The sequence below is a fragment of the Myodes glareolus genome, chromosome 3 (assembly GCF_982192425.1).
Source record: "Myodes glareolus chromosome 3, mMyoGla1.1, whole genome shotgun sequence".
NCBI lineage: Eukaryota > Metazoa > Chordata > Mammalia > Rodentia > Cricetidae > Myodes > Myodes glareolus.
This window is the reverse complement of record NC_142028.1, coordinates 8533595-8555369: the sequence shown is the minus strand read 5'-3', so window position 1 is coordinate 8555369 and position 21775 is coordinate 8533595. Positions and strand designations below refer to the sequence as shown.

At 42.7% G+C, this 21775-nt stretch overlaps 1 protein-coding gene across 6 annotated transcripts in view; it reads right to left on the bottom strand.

Annotated features, from left to right (window-relative positions):
• Sox5 (SRY-box transcription factor 5) overlaps positions 1–21775 on the bottom strand; it is a 982978-nt gene that overhangs the window by 173072 nt on the left and 788131 nt on the right. For all 6 annotated transcript variants that reach the window (XM_048432629.3, XM_048432630.3, XM_048432628.3 and 3 more), the window contains 2 exons: positions 21081–21253; positions 16043–16111 (listed from right to left, as the gene is read on the bottom strand). In XM_048432629.3, coding sequence (XP_048288586.1) covers positions 16043–16111; positions 21081–21253 — 242 coding nt within the window. The remainder of the gene's footprint in view (positions 1–16042; positions 16112–21080; positions 21254–21775) is intronic.

Genomic DNA, 21775 nt, shown 5'->3' with positions numbered 1-21775 from the left:
TCTTTAAAAGCTTACTACACTTTGAAGTCAACGTTAGAGGGGAAACTGTAAAGTGCAGAGAGAACAGAAAATGGGATGGAAATAAAGCTTCGGCAAATCTCGCTTTACCTCGATCCAGGTGAACCAGGGCTGTGGTTTGAAAGAAGCCTAACTTCAGTCCGGCCAATAATAAAGTCATTTCTGAGAAATCAACATAGATGCCAAAAGAGAACACTGAATATTGCTAATAAAGAAAGAGCAAAGAGCGGTGAAGGTGAGGAATACCAGGTTCTTGCTGGGCCATGTTCTACTGACACAGCCCTTAACCTCTGTTGTTATTGCTCTCCCACCCATCAATGACAGACACTTGTGGTCTTAATTGCAGCTCTCTGACTTTCAGCGGGTATTAAAGAGTGAACAGAAAGGAGGCCCACAGACTTCCTTACTATCATGTTTATTAAAACTGGCTCAGGATCACATGAGGGAAGAATTATATTAGGTGTGTTTGTATGGAACCCTGTAACTGAAGGGCCTTAGTGAAAGAAGGAGCCCCTGTGTACCAAAAAGATCATCTATCTAAACAGATGATGTGGGGACATCCCGCTGGCGTTTAGTATGGCCTCACGCAGCAGCAATGGAATAAAACTTAATCATGGTCCAGGCAGATAGGAGAGACCAGGAACAACAAAATGAGAGCAGCAGATGCTGAGGTAACCCTGCTTCTCCTTCAAGTGAACAATACCACAGAGTGAAGAGAAATAGAGCGACGTTCCTATTACCCAAACTGTCATTGGCCCGTGCGGGGAGGTGGCTGTTGACTTGACAAAGTTTTTCCCTTCATTTTAGCAGGTGACTTAGAATCTCTGGTATGTTGCCTAGTTTGTTATTATTCCGGAAAATAATTCATACTTCTTAAATTATAAGTCGCACTAATGTATTTTCAAATTACAGAGTGTAAAAGATTAAATAACTACAAAATACTTAACATTAAAATAATAAATGACTGCCTAAGCATTTCCAGAAAAGAAGAAAGTCATAAGTATCTTGTACATGGACTGACGAGAAGGATGTCTCAGTGGGTGAAGTCCATTACTATCATGCCTAAGGACGAGAGTTCAAACCCTGGGTCCCATGGTGGAAAGAGGGACCTGACTCCTGCAAGTTTTCTTCTGCTAGGCACACATATGTTGTGTCACGTGTGTCTCCCCAAAATAAATAAAATGTAAACGCAATTTTAAACACAAATGTGTATGAGGGGAAGATTTAAAAAAGAAAATAATCACAAAAATTTAGGGATGTTACCACTTCTTAGTGCTTCTAGAAAAATGCTATTTAGAGGAAGAAAATGAGACTACAATTATTTTGATATGTACACTGCTCAAGTATTCTAAAATACTCTCAGTGAAATGAAATTTAAAAACTTAGGAACTACTTCAAACTGGCATTTTGGCTTTCTCCTGAGATTGTACAGTCCCTAGGATGAAAGCTAAACTTCTTCTGTCAATCTTTGCCTAAAGAAGAGGCAGATCTATAGACCCTGTGTACATCCCAGGCTAGCTCATTTGTAGACACTACCGTACATCCCAGGCTAGCTCATCTGTAAACACTGTGTATATCCCAGGCTAGCTCATCTGTAGACACTGTGTACATCCCAGGCTAGCTCATCTGTAGACACTGTGTACATCCCAGGCTAGCTCATCTGTAGACACTGCCGTACATCCCAGGCTAGCTCATCTGTAGACACTGTGTACATCCCAGGCTAGCTCATCTGTAGACACTGTATACATTCCAGGCTAACTCATCTGTAGACACTGCTGTACATCTTAGGCTAGCTGGTCTGAGAGCTTAGAGAGATTCTTTAGTTTCAGCCCATACAACCGCAGAGGCTAGGTAGACAGTAAGGTATAAGGGGGAGGGATGCATATCCTTAGGAAGGGAAAAAATAGTTATGAATGGATGGGAGCAGGAACTGATATCAGAGGATCAAACAGGAAGGGGAAGGAAAGACAAAGGAGGGAATACAGGAAGATATAGCTAAACCTAAGAACAGTTGAGGGATTGAATGGAAACCTAACAGTAGAAAGTCCCTATAGTCTATGCATATATGAAGGTGATCTAAATTAAACTCCTAAATAACAGGGGCAACAGAAGCCCAGCTGGGCCTCTCTTTTCACTAAAGGAAGCTTCCAATACTGGAAAGGGATACAGCTAATTGAATGCTTGGCCAAAGGGATTCTATGAGAACAATCCAGGCTATTGCCAATGCTACTGGTCGCTCTCCACAAAACTGACAGCAAGGCCCTATTGCTGAAGACAACACGTATATAACTGACTCACTGAATCCAGAGCCGTGGAGCAGTGTCAACCTGGAATCTTCACCTTTGGGCACTAGTATTCATGTTGCTGGAAGGTACTCTTCACACTACCAAAGGAGAAAGATCCACTATTGTTCTCTCCCAGAGTTAGCTGCCTGCTGGGTGCAATAGCTATGCAAGGCTTGTGAAGGTGGCCAACCAATATCTGGTTTGTGTTAAGACCCATGCCATGAGATGAAACCGATACCCAACACTGCTTGGGTTGCCAAGAACCTGAGAGTAGGTAGGCCAAGAACCTAGGGAAAAACCAGATACTGCTATTCTGCTAAAGGAACATAGCAATAATATGATATTGTACTGTAATCACAGATCAGTGTTCACTCAGCCATCATCAGAAAAGCCTCCTTCTGCAACAAAGAACAAATACTGGGAGCCACAGCCAGACAAAACGCAGAGAGTGAGAGACCTTGGAGCACTTATCCCTAAAAGGGATGTCTCCATTAAATGCCTCCCCTTAAGAGTCAGGGAACTCTGCAGAAAGGAAGGAATTCAGCAGAAAATGTGTGAAGAGCCAGAGGGGATGGAAGACATCACGGCCAGCAGGAGATGGTCAACACCAAATAAACTCAGGAACCTCTTTGGAGCTTTTTTGTCTCATAATGCTAAGTCAGAGCATCTTTTAACCTTACAGGTCTTCATGGATATCTTATGGTTTCTGTTTTTTTTTAAAAAATGGGAATACTGTGTGTTAGAATGACTGTATGTGTGTGTGTGTGTGTGTGTGTGTGTGTGTGTGTGTGTGTGTGTGTGTGAATGTGTGTGCATCTCTACAGGTTTCTTGTGCTTTTTCTTTGGCTCTTTAGTTTGGTTGTGGTTTTTTTTTCTATTCCAATTTGCTTGGTTTTGAATTATCTTATTGTACTTTTACTTAATATTATTCCTTCGATGTCTGTTTGTTTTCTAACTAGAGACAGAAAGGGTGTGGATCCCAATGGAGGAGTGGGTGTAGGGGAAGCTGTAATTAGAATTTATTATATTAAAATATATTGCCAATAAAAGAAAAAGTAATCTTGCCTAAAAAAGAAAAATAATAACTCTCTATATTGTTAAGTTTTCAATGTACACTTTCCATTGCAAACTTCTGATAATTGTTGTGGAGTTGGAATTTCCAATATCCTGATTGTTGGATAAAGGATGTCATTTGTAATTCTTATGTAAACATTCAAATATTGTCCCAATTTATTATAAATTATTGTTAATTTTATTGTTAATTATTAATATTTGTGCCACATTACAGATAAGGTAAGTTTCATCTATTAGACTGTGTGGCCTGGATGTCAGTTCATGTCCATAAGTAACTGTGCCTTTGTAGCTAACCCTTGCTTTGATGCTGTGCAGGAAAGCACCGAGAGCAGGAACATGACCATACCTAACTAGGGCCCTTGGGAAGGGCCCTCATTGTTTTTGGATCACATTTTTATTTACAAAAGAAAAGTTTGAAAAGTTATCCCTGTCAATTCTATTTTTTCATTTATTTCTATCATCAACCCAAAGAGTAATTCTGTACTGTTTAACGTGTTGACCTGTGCCGAGGACATTGGCTTAGAGCAGAAGCATGACCCACACAGATGCCTCCTTCGATAAGAAAATATTGCAATGAAAAGACTCAGCCTTGATAAAGATGGTATTCAGCCAGTTCCATATTCCCTAAGGATGTGTGACCTTCCACACATGGCTGTGGTTGGACATTTTTCTAGAATATTCTTCTCTTGCTCACTCAAAAGCTAATCTTCCAAGCATACCTCAAGCTCAACACTAAGCATTAGTATTGTTTCATCTTACAACAGTTGTCATCGCAAGCATGCAGTCGGCTACCCACTGATTAATTAAAAGAATACCCCATAAATTTAGTTTACTGAATCTCAGAATCAAGCTAGAAAGTCAGAAGAATTAACTGTGAATATATTTATGGTGACCTTCTCTTCAAGTCAAGCAGGGGGATATGTTATTTATTCTGTCAGATACAAGTGTTTTTAAGGGCTACCCCACTGAAATCAGTTATGTAAATAGTTCACATGTTTGCACTGGAGGGTTGGGATTCATTGGGGTCAATGCCTCTGTCTTATTAAGGATCTAAGAAATAACGAAGTACGTGGATACTCAAATGAAGCATCTGGAAAACAAATGCCCAAAATATTCAAACAGGACATGCAACCTAATCAGTGAGTGTCCAAGAGTCCTTTATAGGAATTATTTTAATTTGTGAAGCTTACACTCATGGAATCCAAAATGTTCAGGTTTCCGTTAGAATTATCTCAGTGTTATGTATAAAATGAAAAGAAATCCATCCAACTCTATTCTGTAAAAATACAGTTTCCACTTAAGCATGGCAGAATATTGTCAACAGACAGTATAAATATTAAATATTTACAGAAAGAAAGATGAGTGTGAAGTGAGACTCCTGGAGAGGAAATGATCACCCCCGCTAGGGGTGACACCTTTTAAAACTCAGGTGCTTCCAGGCGTCACTGTGTCAAAGGTAGCTGCTTATAAAAATAACACAAGAATCTACAGAAATTTCTACACGTGATGCTTCCTGCTAATTGCAAATTCCAACACAAATGGGCTCATATTATGTAACCATTGCTTCATCTCCGGAATCACGACCTTAACTACAATGCGTTCTCTCTCACCTCTTTGTAGCTGTTTGCTTGTGGGATAATTTCTATGTCTCTCCGTCTCCACACACGCGACACCACCTTTTTATATACATTACTTCATTGTCAAATGTCTTTTAGTGCTTCTGGGTCTGACTGATGCAAGATGTTATTTTGAACATGCCAGAGCATCTAAGCCGCGCAGTCTTTTCTTTGCAGGCTGCATTCTTTGATAAGTGGCGAAGCTTCCCACTTATCAGTCACTCAAAGTGACTGTCCCTGTCAGCTGTGTACAAAGCGCAATCAGTTTGGAAGCGGGGACACCAGCATTTTTCTTCTCAGCTTGAAGCAAACACGTTTTGACTGCTAGTCATTCAATTTTAAAGCATCCTCAATTAGGGGCGGATGAAGATATAAAGAAAACACATTCTAAACACCTCCACCAAGCAACAGAAGAATTTTATTGTTATCTCTTGATTTCCCTTACTGCAGCGCCATCCCGCCTCTTTTTATGGCTGTATGACATGAGTGCTCATGACAACAAGCCATCTATCATGAAAAGATGGCACCAACATATTATACTAACACTCTGGGACTGTTCTCTCTCTTTCTCTCTACCATACACACATATATCACTCCACAGTAAAATAATTTTCAGTCATTCTTTGATCCATGTTCAAAATTTAATTAATGAAAATATAGAATATAATAGGACAATGAGAAGAAAAGTCAGGTAAAGAAAGGAATCATAGGATGGGAAATAAAATACAAGAAACAGAGAAAACTACCAGGAAATCGATCCCATGGTGCAGTGCCGGTGTCTGTGTAGGTGCTGGACCAGGCAGGAGGGTGAGACATGGAGGCTGAAAGAACTAGACTGTACCCACAAACGAATGCTGCTCACGGGAAGTGGGAAGAACATGCATACAGATAAATGTGTGTGCATGTGTGCATCAACATACGTGCATGTGTGCATCAACATACATGACAAATGTTAACTTACATGGGTCCACAATGCAGCATGTATGTATGATATCAAAACAATTCTATTAGTTTTGACATACATATGTGAATCTCAACATACATGACAAATGTTAATTTATATGGGTCTACAATGCAGCATGTATGTATGATATTAAAATAACTCTATCAGTTTTGACACACATATGTTTATATTATGGAAGACAGTCTGCCTGGGCTAGTTACTTATTGAGGGATTGCAATTGGATCAAGAACAGCAAGGAAAGGAAGAAAGGAAGGAAGGAAGGAAGGAAGGAAGGAAGGAAGGAAGGAAGGAAGGAAGGAAGGAAGGACAAACCAGTCTTTCTTGTGTGTGAAGACAGAAGTCTCGGTTTCGAAGTGCTGGTGAATGAGGAGCCCCATCTAGGCAAGCATATGCATGTGGGACCATCTTCCTCGTGTTTAAATATTTACTTTATCCATTTAGAAAAGAAGCGTTCTTGTTCTGTTTACTGCAGAAAGCAAAGCTAAATGACTTTCTTAAAACAAACGCTGTCACATTTGCCAATTTGCCGGCTTTATTATGTTTGATAAGTCTAGTTTGTCTCATTTTCAGCGATTATCTGAATTAAATTGCTTGTCAGCAGCCTTGAGTGCAGGGAGGAGGATGGTACCTTTCCAGTTAATAGATGCTGAACTGTCAAGGTGTCAGCCACACATACACACACACAAATAATAAGTATAATAAAAAATTTAAAACAGAAATATGGAATTATTGTCAGTCTTAATCTTTTCTATATTACATAATGCATAATGTATTCTAATTTGTTGTTTAATGGATCCACGCATCCCATAAAATATGATTATGTCATTTGGTTACCAGGACATCATTCCAGATACTTGGTTATATCAATGAGAATGACAGAATTTTTGATGTTAAAGAAATTATTGCCAAGTACATGTTAGCGTATGAGAGCAGACCAAACAAGACAACTCCAAGTAAATTTACTTGTTCGTCGGTAGGAAGGAATCTAAAACCAGAAGGAGGGAGCAAAGCAACACGGTGTGGGAGGCCACCTCCCCCAAATGACCACATTCAAAGAGTCTTGAATGGAGAAAGTTTCAACTACCATACCAAATACAAAGAGAGAACTCTAGGGTGTGTAAATGGAAATGTCCACACACTGATTCTAGAAGTTTCTTGACCTGTTTCTGAAAACCAGGAAGGGACTGATCTTCAGAGGGAGGGAGGTGAGAGGATGAAGCTGAGATGGCGGCAGAGACTCAGTCTAATGGAGCAGGTCAAGGAACATAAATTTATAAATGAAATCATTTTGAGCATAAGATCCAGACTGAGACTACCATACTAGCAGAAAGTGCAAGATTTCTGTAGATGGCCTCTGGTGGTTAGTTTTGGTGGTCAGTTTGGTCAGTAAAGGGATGCCTAAAGGATCAACTATGCAAGCTCAGCATGTCAACATTATTTCCAGAGAATCACATCACCAGCCCTCAGCATTAGTGTTGTCTTGAAAGATTCATTATCTGTTGGTGACATAGATTGATGGGGAAAAAAAAAACACAACCGGAGGTGGGGCCTGGTTAGAGAAAATGTCACGGAGGCATCTCTTTGGGGGAGCACCTCATCTTGATCCTTCCTGCATCTCCTTTTTTCCACTGCTGTCTTAGAAGAAGTTAAGTTCAGCCACCACTGCACACTCCTGCCTCTCTGATGTTCTGCCCAAGCAAAAGGGAGTAAGAAACCATGAATGACCTCTCTGAACCCATGAATTCAAGTATATCTGTCCTTCCTGGTTGCTGCTGGGTATCTAGTTGGGGCACAGTAGCTAGTGCTGAGTCTAAGGAAAAGACTCAGTGGTGGACGGCGAGGCCTGGTGCAGTTAGCTCAAGGGTAGATGTTGGCCACCTGGACTAGAAAGTTGGTGCCAAAGGCCAGTGAACTGGTAGCTTCTGAGGGTAAACCAGGGTTAACAGACTCAGTTTGAGCTATGAGAAAACAAAAACTGGGATGTGTCCTGTGATTTTGATCAAACCAAGTGACAATTGATGTCATATTTAGCAATGATGAGATTAACAAAGTATAGATTTTAGGGGATAATTAAAGGCTATGTTTTGGCAAATTGAGATTTGAGATGTAAGTTAAGCATTCATGTTAATGAGGTAGGTAGGCATTGAGATGTGATCTCAGGTTGAACAGATAGGCACCGAAACTATGGGGACAAAAGTGAACTAGTTCTTCATGTAAATGTCATGTAAACATACTGCAACAAGGAAGCCAGTCAGAACAGGAAGCAAGTCATGGATGGAGCATTCTGGAGAGTCAACCTTTTAAGAATGGCGCAAATTTCACAAAACAAAGCTGGGACAGGGCATAGGAAGTAGTGTCTGTGTGTGTGTGTGTGTGTGTGTGTGTGTGTGTTCACGCACGCGTGGGTGCATGTGTGTGTGTGTGTGTGCACTGAATAATATTATAAGAAGGCAAGATTGTTCATCTTTATCAAGTGCTGCTTTGCACTCCAGAAAGACAACGACTGAGAAGATGACTGAGAATCTACTATTTCCAGGACGTTCATCACTGAAGAAACAAACTCCGCCTCTCCTTCATGACGAAAAAGAATGACAACCCTTAGGACTTATGGGATAGCTGTTCTCAACTCCTTATTATCCAATGATCTGTCTTTCTTTTCTAAAGATAAAAATATGACAATATAATAGCCTCATTTCTCACTGTTTAGTAATTGTGCTCCCAGGGTCTTACAATGACCAGTGGACCTGACTTTATAAACACATACAGGGGTCTTCATCAATGACCAGTGGACCTGACTTACAGGTGCACATGAGCATACATACATATGTACATGCATACACAAAGTAAAAATAGCAATTAATTTTACTTTGTTTATATGTTTCATGAATACACATCAGCAAAGGCTAAAAACAAAACAAAACAAAACAAAAAACAGAAGTAATCTGTGTGCCTAGGAACCAATACACATTTTCCTTGTGCTGTGTGTGCCTGGGTACGAGTCCTGCCTGACCTGTGATGTTTCTGTGCACTTGATGCAATAGCTCATCCGTTACTATTCTGATAATTTCCCTCATTTCTAACCTTCTCTGTTCTCAAATTCTCTTTAAAAATGGAAACTCCAAACACTCTATGGATTCTGTGAACACCCCACCCAGGAGCATTTGTGTTGCCCCCCATGGAGGTAAGACAAACAGAATAACAGTGGTTCGTGTTAGGCCAGCTGCGACCTATGCCCCGAGTTCTATTTCCTTTGGTCTGTGTAGTTTCCACTGGTTACGTCCCGATGGTCTTATCTAAGAGCATAGAGGCCCTAATTTGTAAAATGATAGGACATGGATCGCAGATCAAGAGAAGGGATCAACTAACTCTGTTCACAGGGAGCAACCAGGAAAACACTGGGACTCATGCAAACCTGCCATCACCTTCTTACTGGGCTGGATTTTCATGGCTAGAATGGTCATATTTGCAGCTCGTGAAAGAGCAGCTCCACAAACAGAGGAGGTTTGGATATGATGCTCTGGGTGAAGCCTCCAAGGGAATTTCCCTGCAGACTTTTCTGACTCAGGCTTCAGCTACATTAACTTCAGATGAAGCAATCATCTGGAAAAGAAGAACACTCAAAATAGACAGAAAGAAGAGAAGGAAGGGAAGGCGGGAGAGAGGGAAGGAGGGACTTCCTTTCATAGGAGAACTTCCTCCCTCCACTACCTCCCCTGCCCCATCTTTCTTTTGGTAAAGAGATCAAGTCAGGTTCTGTTTCAAAACTCAGACTAGAACTTCTGAACACGGTCGTCAGCATGACTCTAATGTAGTCATTATCTTAAGAGGAATGCAGGTATCGCCTTTTTTTGTTTGTTTGTTTTGTTTAGTGTGGGTTTCAATAATGACATAGACAAGTTTAAAAATCATGGTTACACCCTTTACATATTTGTACACATACACACACACACACACACACACACACACACACATATATATATATGTATGTATATATGTATATATGACTGTTTAATAAATAAATTCAGCCCAAAGGAAAGGGCAAAAGACAAGAGGGCAGCCATCAAAGAAAGGGGTACTGCACAGACTTTACTTATTCTTATGTCTTTAAAGAATTTAAGATGTTGAGGCTAAAACTTTGAAGAAAAAACTGGGAAAAAATAAAAGGCAATTAGAAACCATGGGACAGAGGAACATGATGGGAAAGATGTGGGATGCCTTGGCAGTCTGTCTCTTTACATTTGAGTGTAAATAGCGCCTGATTTTCAACTGTCAGGAAACTTGTAGGTGAAGCACATTTATAGTATCATGTGTTCAGAGAAAATATACAGAAAACAGCAAGTGGGTTCTTGGAGTGCAAGGAGAGAGGGTGTCCTTGTCCAACATGGGCAAGTGGCAAGAGACTCGCTCTTCTGGACAAGACTGCAGTTATGAAGAAGCTGAAGTTGAAGAGATCTACATGGATGGTGTAATGGACACTTAACTGTATTGAGATACTCCAGATGGAGAAGAAAGACTATATCAGCAAGGTAATAATAATAACGATAATAACAAAAACAACAACAATAATAAATGACCTGGGGCTATGTCTGCATTTTAGGGTCATTTGAATGCCAGAATAGTGATGCAATTATATTTGGTTTGGGGGTTTTATTGTTGTTATTTTATTGCTGGGGAGACTGTGTCTCGCAGTGCAGTCTCTTCTATGTAGGATTCACTATTTTATTAAGCTGACCTGAAGCTCGTGGTAATCCTCCTGCCCCATCTCCACAACACTAGAATGACAGATGTGAGCCACCACACTATAGTGGTGTGTGTGTGTGTGTGTGTGTGTGTGTGTGTGTGTGTGTGTGTATGTGTGTGTGTGTAGGACATAAATACCAGAAGACCTTATGGTTGTTTTCATTATTCCCAGTGCCCATTTTGCCATATAACATGGGCTCTATTGAAATAAATGGTGGTACAGATGCAAATCCACCTGGCCCTGTCTCTGACTACAGAGCAGAGACAGCCTGGCCTAGCGAGAAGGGGAATGGGAATGCCTGCAATCCTGACACTGTGCTATTACCAGGAGATCTATTGAAGCAGCAGCCTTACAGGGGCTCCAGTATCTCTTCTGAGGAAAAGCCCAGGCTGCTTGTCTGCTGTCAGTCAGAGCCCTCGGCCTCTCTGTCAGGACATACCACCTTCCTGCCCAAGCAGCTCTGCTTCCAGAACGTGAAAGACAGAAGAGCAGGGAGCTTGTGAAGTGACATCCACCTCCCTGCGCCCTCTTCTAGTCTCCTATGTCAGCATCAAGAGCATACACATCCCGTCCACTCATGGGATTGTACTTCAAACAGTACAAACGGAGCTGGAACTCCAGGGGTTAATGAAGTCCCTTCTCAGGTTCAAATGCTGCCTTAATGGCCCGCTGCTTGTTCTTGGCATTTCCAGTCTCCCAAAGAGACAAGGTTACCTTGTAATCTCTCGGTGCTCCTTTATGTGGGGTCTTACTGAGGGGAGTAAAAGGCCTCGGACTTACCACACTCAGGGAAAGAAATCATAAATCAGCAGGCCAGCTAAGCCCGATTGAGTCACTGCTCACATTATTATATTTTCAATACGGTATTTCAGTAGGTTTCTTTCTGCATAATAATCTATCAAGAATTACCCAAATTCTAATGAGCTCAGAGAACTTTGGCTCCAATAAAGCAAAGCCTTTCTCACAAATTGGTTGAACCCATGACTGCGACTTAATCATTCAATTGCACCTAAGTCAAGTTACATTTTGACTTTGTAAGCTTACGTTCCCAGGGCTGGGGGGGGAGGGACGACTCATTTTCAAAGTTGGATCATTAGACTATAAATGGTAGGATATTGGTAGGTTAGAAACAGATGGGGCTAAAACTTGGGATGTTTAGAAGCAGTCAGCATCCCTAACTTCCAGACTTGGGAAAAATCCAGTCTTAAGTGTCTCAGATCACAAATGTGTAAAGGAGAGATGAGTCCAAATAGAAACTTTTGAAAACCCCTTGAAGTTCGAAAATCTCATGAATCTGCAACATTGTACTCTCAGCTTCAGTGATGACCCTGTGTAGATTGTGTTCATATGTATGTGTGTGCACATGTGTGTCTACATGTGTACTATGTGTGTTTATGTGTGATACATGCATATGGATATGTGTTTATCTATATGTCTGTGCATTTGAATCAGTATGTATACATATGCATACATAAGTATGTATTATGTGAAATGCGTATATGTATGTTTGTGTGTACATATGTGTGTATGTATATGCATATAAATGAATGTCCATGCATGCATATGCATGTTTCTGTATATGCATGTCTATAAGGGTGTATGTATTTTTCTGTATGTATGTGTATGTCTGTGTGTCTGTGTATATATGGGTGTGACTGTATGAATGTGTGTATATGTGTGTGAATATGTGTATGTGTACATATGTGAGTGACTGTGTCTATATTCTTGTGTCTCTGTGTAAGTATGTATATAAATATATACATGTATGTACGAATCTCTATGTGTATATATGTATATCTCTTTATGCATACACGTATGCAAGTATATGTGAGTGATTGTTTATGTAAATGCGAATGTGTGTGAATACTTATGCGATGTGTACATGCCTAGGTGTGTGTGCCTTATGTGTGCCTAGAAAAGATACTAAAGCTCTCTGGCCCTGGAAACACTGAAAGAACACAGTTTTCTCCCTCCTCCTAACCTGGTGTGTGCTCACCAAATGATTCTCCTCAGAGGCGTCCCTCCTCAGGCATTAAGATCCCCATTTTATAGCTGAGACGGAAGAACTTCAGAGGACAAAAGTCGGGGTCTCAGCATCACTGGTCTAACAAGGCTTGCCAATGTGCTGACTGGTTTGAGGGCAACTCAGTCAGGAACAGTTCTCCTCAGGAAGCCTCTCAGGTATAATGAGTATCTTCATGTGCTTTAGACTGGAAAGTCCCTACCCAATGGGAACACCAGGGAGATACAGGGTTTCCTTGCCACCCAAGCAGCCATGGGCAGAGTCAATGGGCCGGAGCAGTGAGTAACGCGGCCTGCTTACCTCACAGATCAGAAACCGTAATACTGGGTTATAAGTGACTGATTCTTTCTCCCTGAGAGAACACAGCGAACGGTGGTCCAGAAGCTGCTCAGAGCAGGAGATGGAGTAATGCCACAATCCTCTTAAAGTCCAGACATAAAGTCCCGGAGGGAGCCGTGAGACAAATGCCTCTGGCGAGCAGCAGACTCTCTTAGATGTATTAAAGGACTTCATCCTTGAACACACTGTGGGATCAACACTGTTCGTAGACAAGAAAGCCCATGAATTCTACCAGTACTGTCAGAAATAGGTGCACATAAACTAAGGCACGCCTATAAACATCTCCCCCAAAGCTGCAGAAACTCCATCTCCTCAGAGAGTCCTACCAGAAAAGAAACGTGCATCTCTGGGGACGCTCAATTTGTTGTCATAGAGAAGCTGAGTGGAGGTCACTTGTTCTCTTTCCTGAAAGGTTTTCATATAGTGAGTCGGGTCAAGATGGACCGCCAGCCTTGGTTCATTATGTGAAACACAGAGAATCATCCGCATCAGACAGAGAGTGACTCACTGTAAACAGGAAATCGGGAGATACATTGCTAAAAAGTTATTCCTGGAGAAAGTTCACATAGAGGAAGAAAGGAAAAGTCAATAACAAAGAGGTTTCTCCTCTGACAAAAAGAACCTGGGAAGATAGCTTTTTCTGTCATCTGTATAAATGCCATTTCAGTGTATCCAGGGCTGAACACAACAGGTGGGAATAAAACTCTGATTCCTTTAAGGCTGGTAGATGAGCATCTTAGGAGATACTGCTGCCGTGTGGAGAGAGGAAGCTGGGGCCTCCGCTGTCCCATCATCAGCTCTCAGCAGGACCTGGACATGTTCTGGAGAGGAGGTGAAGGGTCCGTGTTATGACGAGGTCTGGTCTCTAGACATCATTATCTGTGCCATTTGAAAGCAGAACAGAACCCTTTTCTCTTCTTCTAACCCCAGCGAGTTGTTGAATAGTTCCATTACAAGATGCTAACCCCATTAAGCCTCTAGCATGAGACATATAGAAAGAACATCCACTCCAATTAAAATCAAGGATTTAAGAGCAAAACTTGCTTTTAAGAGCCGTAAAAAAATTTTGTAAAGAACTGACCCTCAGTGATTTAAGGAAACCATTTCTTGTGCAAAACTATGTGGGATTTTCCCCCAGAACAAGCAGCTTCAGAGTCTACCTTATGTTCATTTTGTTCACAAAGAACTGAGGAGAACAAACTCACAGGTCAAGAGTGGTTTTGATGTAGAAACTGGTACATGAGTGTGACAATCCCCCATTTCCGTTCATTGAAAATTAAATTTCAGATGGGGAAGAAGGATGTTCAAATTACCCTCACCTTTGGAGAGACCAACTAAAAATAAATAGAGACCCTGAACAAGTCACCATTTGGTGACAGAGTTTTGCAACATGCCAGTCCTGTGTAAAGCTTTCTAGCAGTAGGTCTGCAAAATCAGCCTAACCCACTAGTAGATCTAACCCATGGGGAACGGCAAATGCCTTTCTTAATAGGTAGACTACTAAAACAAAGAGTTTCGGGCAGTCTACTTGTGGCTTAGAGAACTGTCTAGCTCAATGTTCCATAACGCAAAAGCTGGAATTCATTGTTTCGTGAGGTTTGAAGCAGCAACAATAGCACAAAACAGCTCAGCCTGTGCAGCGGGGATGAATGACGCCTGTTGGTATGCCGATTTCTACACAAGGTGCTACAGCTTTGTTTTAAAGAAACAGAAAGAGGCAGAGATCAGAATATCAGATAAGGATATCAGATAAGGATTTCAGATAGGAAGTGCAATTTAAGCTTTAGAAAGTTTCTGACTAAGGATGGACTAAGAAAGAAGCAGCACTGGTCCACACATCCTAGGATAATGTTATAGTAGCTGACCCGGTCAGATCAAAGAGAAGGAATGTGGGCAGTAAATAAACTAAAGCCACACTGATAACCTGAATGAAATACTTTCTACATCTGCCTCTATGATATATACAGTATAAAATATTATATCCCAATAGAAAAGTTCAAGAATGATGAATTTCTACCCAAATATGAAAACAATAATTTAATCCTGAACCAGACGGTTACTTCCAGGTAGGTATCACATGAAGGCAGAGCACTGGCCCCAATGTTTCCCCATTCTTGGGTGGTAAAAGTTATTTGCCAGAAGATACTGCGTGTCCTAACACTATGTAAAAGTTCATGGCTGTTGCCTTTTTATTTTATGAGGCATGTACCCTAAGCAAGCTGGAACTCTTGGGCCTCTCGCCTCATCCTAAGGAATGATGGGATGATGGAATTCCACCTCGCTAGACTCTAGTGCTACGCTCCTTCCTGATGACAATCATTTAAACTTTGAGTCTCCAAGACATAAGTGCTACCAGGGGGTTTCAAGATGGAGAGGAAACAGTTCTGTCAAAGTCCATGTCCTTAGTACACATTAGAAAAGAAGTCTCTTCTGGTGATTAATTTCTTCACTTACTACCATGGTAGGTATCTGCCTTATCAATGTCCTTCAACACTGTGGATCTCCATAGAATAAAGGTAGACTTGATTTCCCCAGGCAAGACCACTGTGAGATCTGCCACATACTGAATCGAATCACTACCTTCTCCCAGCCCCTCTTTGCTCGCAAGCAGCTGTCAACAGAGCCTCTGAGTTTCCAACCAAAACCCAGCTGTACCTTTCTGCTCGGTCCTTCATCTACCCCATTAGGAATGTCTTCAGGCTCTGCTTCCAACACGAAAGCATAAAGGAGTGGAACAGCACTCTATAATAATCCCTCCTAGGTACCAGGAAGAAGTTGCTGGCAGCCTGCTCAGGTGGATGCTGCCTGTCAAGGTATAGCAGGTGACAGAGGAACCAGTTGAACATTGTAGCACACAGACAACATCTAGAGAACTGGGCCAGAAAGCACTTCCAGCTTGGAGGTCATTTCCATCAAATTATACAAGACCAAGAAATGTCAGTCTCTCTTTAAACAGAAGCATGTTAAAATCTGATGTCTGACCTGGATCTGTTGCTGAAGCAAGTTGATTTTGTGTTGTTGCTGCAGAAGCTGCTGCTGCTGCCTCGCAATCTGTGGAGAAACAGAGAGAACACAGTGAGACCCAGGGTGGGAAGGGCAACCTTCTACCCATCAAAGTTGGATATGATGCTCATGAAAAGCTGCACACATCGCTCCTCACGAGTTGAACTGTCAGCAGGTCAACCCCAAGGAGTATCAAGCAAGACATTTTATCTCGGTGACCACTTACACCCCAATTGAAGCCTAAGCAGCACCCCTATCATAGTGAGCCGCTGAAGGTTTTTAATTATCATTCTCCACAGTGACACATCAACAGGTCCCTCCTCCGACATTGTCAGTCCATAAACAACGAGTTTTGATGAAAAGAGGGGCTGCTGGACCAATGTTCAGTGTAGCTTGAGGCGTCAGAAAACTAGATTCCTCACTGATGTTGGAGTTGCTCTGTTTGGGCTATTCTCACTTGGGGCTCCCACAAACTTCTTCAACAGTCACCCCTCACACACTCTTATAGTCTGTCCACTTTTACCTCCCAGGGCCACCGGTCATCTCTCTGTCTCTCGTTCAGAATGTGTTATGATCCCACCCTTTCAATCCAATCAGAAGTCCACCCTCCAATGCTTTTAGTCTTGAACTTTCTCCCTTGGCTCTAGGACCTGGCACTCTCTTTTAATTCTGCATTGAATTAGATGTGGCAATCGTCAAAGGCTTAATATCAGTGCCATTCCATCCCCCCCCCCGGTCTACATTTATGTATATGCCCTCTGGCTCTATGCTCGCTCTCCTGAACAAGACTGTTGTTTCAAACTTCAGACCCATCTCTGCACACACATACGCAAGGATGCTCCAGCTTCAACAGGCCTACAATGAGTTGAGATTTCGACCTGCATTGATAGTCTTGGGAATTTTCCACCTCAGGGAAGAGCAGTGACATCCCACTGACATGGACCCAGCCCCTTCTATGTGAGCTCAGCATAAGACCCTGAGCTATGACTCTGTGTGGTTTTCTATTTATTTTTTAAGAACTTCCTTTGCATAGGAGACACCTAAGAGTGCAGTGAAGTTAAACCAAGCATGCTTTATGTGCATTTGCCAAGATGAGCATGTACTGCTAAGACCAGGGAGTCTGGAGATGAGTTCACAACCTTTGACTTCTAGTGGGAACCTTGAAAGGCAACCTCCGACCTCACAGAGCTTACCCCTGTCATGGGCAACCCTGCACCTCATTCTCACACAGAGTCCTGGAGTTGCCTATCATTTTTATTACATAAGCCTTTCCTTTAACTTATTAGAAAGTTGAGGAGGAAAGGAAGATGGGTGGGGCGTGTCTCTGTGACTGAATTGCAGCCTCTGTCATCCGTTCCTGGCTACAGAGCAGACATGCTAGGCCATAACTCTCAACATTTCCTCTCCTCTGAAGAAGGTAAGGAGAAAGGTGGGTTTTGTTTGGCTTGTTTGTTTGTTTTAAGAAGATTATTCAATTGCCATGTTTGGCTATTGTATCTCACATAGCATCACTCTATTTGACACCTAGTTCCTGTCAGAAATACCACAAGAATCTGTCAAGAACCTGACCACCTCGGCCCCCTTCCCTCCTGGCTCCTGTGCTAAGCCACAGCCTATGCTAGATGGATGTAACAACCTCTCATTTGCTGTTCTTCGCTTTCTACCCTTTCTTCCCTCAGTCTATTATAAGCTCGTGTCCATAGATAGATTTTTAAAGACATAGCATGCCACGCTATTCATCTTTTCAAAACACTTCTGTCCCACCCACTCAAGAGTACAAAGCGGCAACCGCATCGTGACTGAAAGCCCATGAAGTTCAGTCTCCTTCTTCCCTTTCATCTCCTCCCATGGCCTGACTCTCCACTTTGGCCAGAGTTCTCTCTTCCCTTCCTCTTGAACACACTGAGCATGCTGTTACTTCTCAGGGCTAATCCTGCATCTGATTTGCGCTAGCTGTGAGCTCCTGTTGGGGACCACTGGCTGGGTGGCCAGGTAGCTTGCTCCCTTACCTTCTAAAAGACTCAAGTATATTATCTCGTCAGTTTTCCTAAGGCCGTAGCTTTAACAGAGCACAGCTCTGCATCTGGACCCTCACTTGCAATCCCCTTCTTTGCATTTCTCAACACTCATGAAAATGTTCTGCAGTCCACCGGGGGATTGTTATGTCCTTCTCCACCTCTAATATCTAGATTGGAACCTGATCAATATGGATTGTTGAATAGAGAGCCATGGACAGAAGCTCTGAATCTGGTGGGAAGGCTGCTGTGGTGGATAAATAGACTCCAGTGTTTGTGAGAGTTGTGTCAATTAGCACATGCAAAGGGGTGGCAACCCAGACTAATGGGAACTACACAGAGAGTAGGGTCAGAAAAAAGGAGTTTTGATTTCATCTCTTTCTTCTCTCTCTCTCTCTCTCTCTCTCTCTCTCTCTCTCTCTCTCACACACACACACACACACACACACACACACACACACACACATACACACACACACACATAGACACACACACTCTTTCTCCCTCCCCGCCATGTGTGTGTGTGTGCATGTATGTGTGTAGACCAGGACAATTTTGGCTGTCATTTCTCAAATGCTGTCTTAACACATTTTTTGAAACCATGTTTTCACTGTTCTGAAACTTGCCATGTAGGCAAGGCTGACTGACCAATGGGCCTTAGGGACCACAGCTCTGGGAGTACAAGCATGTATCCCCACACCTGAGATTGGACTCGGGCCCTCATACAAAGGAGTCAAGCAGTTTACGGCTGGGATGACTCCCGAGCTCCTGACCCCAGCATGAGGAGGACTGAAGAAGATCTGTGAGTGCAGGGAGGGGGTACCCAGGGCTGCTCCAGAGAGGTGATAAGACTGGGGAATGTCCTGGATACCCAAATCCTAACCTGTGCCTCTCCTGGGGGTCCTCATCAGACAGAGTGGGCAGCACCGCCAAACATCTCTACCACCAAAGAGCACTCAGGAAAGATCTCAAGACTAGTTTCTAAGGTTCCAAGAATGCCAGAGATCTCGAGAAAAGGGAACATTCTAGAATCTACTGATGACACTTATAGATGGGCCAGACTGTATGATGGAATGAACAGAGAAACCCATTGCTATTCAAAAGAAGAAGCTGCCCCCAGGTTCTCCAAAGCAAGCAGGGGACCTCTGCAAACAAACCCTTCATCTGAGCTATGGTGTGACTTAGCTGATGATGGCATTGGAAACTCAAGGACAAAGCTGGCCTATTACAATCACAGAAGTTGTCAGAACTTCTCACAGGGCAAAGCAAGAATATGGATATGTCCAAAATTAGCACAAGTTCATCTTAAAGGGAAGTGATAAGGCATTTCACTAAAATGAAAATATAATGGACAAGGTAGCATATCTTTGCAAGCCCAGCATTTGGGCAGCTGAGCCAAGGTGAAAAAGAATTCAGGACAGCCTGGGCTACACAGTGAGACATATAAAAATATAAAAATAATAATGATGGGGAGGACATAAAGAAAAGGAAAGAAAAATTAAAAACATTAGCAACCCCCCCGAAGAGCAGAATAATCTTTCATGAAGCAGTAAAGTACTAAAAAAGGCAAACGAGCGGAGAAAACCCCACACTGTTCAAACCATGCTGCCCAGATATTTCTTCACTTAGTTCATTCCACTCTTAGCTCTACCCCAGGTCAACATTTATTAGCTCCCTTCTTCCTGCTCACTCAGCAAACCTTGCTCACATGACTTCATTCAGTTAGTTCTCCATGCTCACGTTGTCCACACCACATGGTTTAGAGTCACCCCTATCTATAAATATAAAACTTGTAAGAGCAATATCAGGTAACTTTCTGCCTCCCCATCAAAACCCCACTTCTCTGCCGGAATCCTAGCCACTCTTCGAAGCAAACTTAGTGGACGCCACCATTAGCCATTCTTTCTCAAACTGTCCCCACAGCAAATGTGTTCTGAACTCTCTGTGGTTTGTTCGTTCTTTCCATCATTCTACAGCAACACACTGGTGAATTGTTTTGTGGCTTTCACCTGGCAACAGAGTGCCACACGGACCACTCTCATGTTCCACGACCTCCCATCCCCCTACTACCCTGTGTGCCTGTCTCTTCCCTACACATCTCTCCCCTATATTCATGCCCATTCATTCTGTGATCCAGAGTCTAGCCAGGACCGTTGGTGTGACTATGGGCTTAGAGCTGTCCATTAGAGCCTTGTAGGCTCAACACCTATTATACAAATGGGGACAATGACCCCAGAATCTACCAATAGTCAACAATTCAGCAGTAAGAGGTAGGTAGGGCCCGCTCGCTCCTCACAGATCCATGAGTGATTGTTCAAAGTAACCATTGAGAGTGACCACAGTTATGCTATGTTCACAATCACAATGGTTGTGTCAACTGTAGAGGAAGACATTTAACACGGTTCATTCCAGGGTTTGCCCTCACTCCCTCAGTAAAAATACAATTGAAGGCTGAGATATATTTTATGTGGAATGCTTAGGGCCTAGAAGCACCTGGATGTCTTTGCGTTTAGCTTTGTTTAGATTGTGTTGCAGGATTTTTGAACGTCTGTTGGTTGGAGAGGTGAACTAAATCTAAAAAGACATTCATTTTCACGTCATAAACATCTTCTGCCCATGTCTTAAGATAATTGTCTACAGTATGTTTTGCGCTCTGAGGCTTTGTTTGTGACTTGGTCTATGAGCCTAGCTGTCAGATTTTTCACGGGTGGCATCCTCCTGGTACTAAAGGTACGTTTGGGGTTTGGGGGGGCATTTCAGACATTCCAGTTCAGGGTTTCAGAGGTAGGATCGTTAGTCCATCCCACTATTGTGGTTCCATCAAAGTAGTTACACGGTTTCCGTAAGCAAGGGTGGGAGGCTGTGTTTGCTCTCTGCCTTCTCCTTTACTTCCTAGGGACGGGGAGGGGAGGAGGGCTATGCATCCTCCTCTACTGAGAACAGTATTTACCAGGAACAGGCGGCAGCTGGCTGAGGATGCCCTTGCCCCCAGTCTCTCTCACCTGCTCCTGCTGCTGCTTGGCCAGCTCCATCTGCTGTCGCTGTTTCTCTATCTGCGAAGCAGCCAGTTTTTTCTGCTCATCGTGGGCAGCCAGGAGTTGCTCTCGCAGACTGGTCAGCTGGTTGATCATCCCCATGAGCTGCCGTTCCTTCTCAGCAAGGCTCTCGGGCGTCCCTGAGGGGAACACGACAGGAAGAAGACACAAGGCAGAATTGAGAAGGCAGCCACGTTTCCGGGAAAGCATTCTGCTGCAGAGGGAACCAGATTGACTACATGTTTGGTGATGACAGGGAAGGCACATGCCCACCTTCTTTCAGATTTTTCTTCAGCAATGAAAAGCAACTGCTATTTGTTTATCAAAAACACCAGAACAGGGCTGAGGAGAGGACTTGGTTCATAAAACGCTTACTCTGCAAGTCCAAGGACCTGAATTTGACCCTCAGCTCGTAGCCAAAATGTCAACACAACAATCAAAATGTACTGTGGAGATGGAGGCAGGAGGATGCTGGGGTTCTTTCTGACAACACTCCAGTCAATCAGCAAGCTCTGGGTTCAGGGAGGGAGAAGGTTGTACAGGTGAAGTGGATGGTACATGAGAAGGACATCGGGTATCAACCTCTGGTCTCCATAAGTATATGCACAGCTATGCACACAGGCCAGCTCACAGGAACATGTGCACAAACACATGCACACACA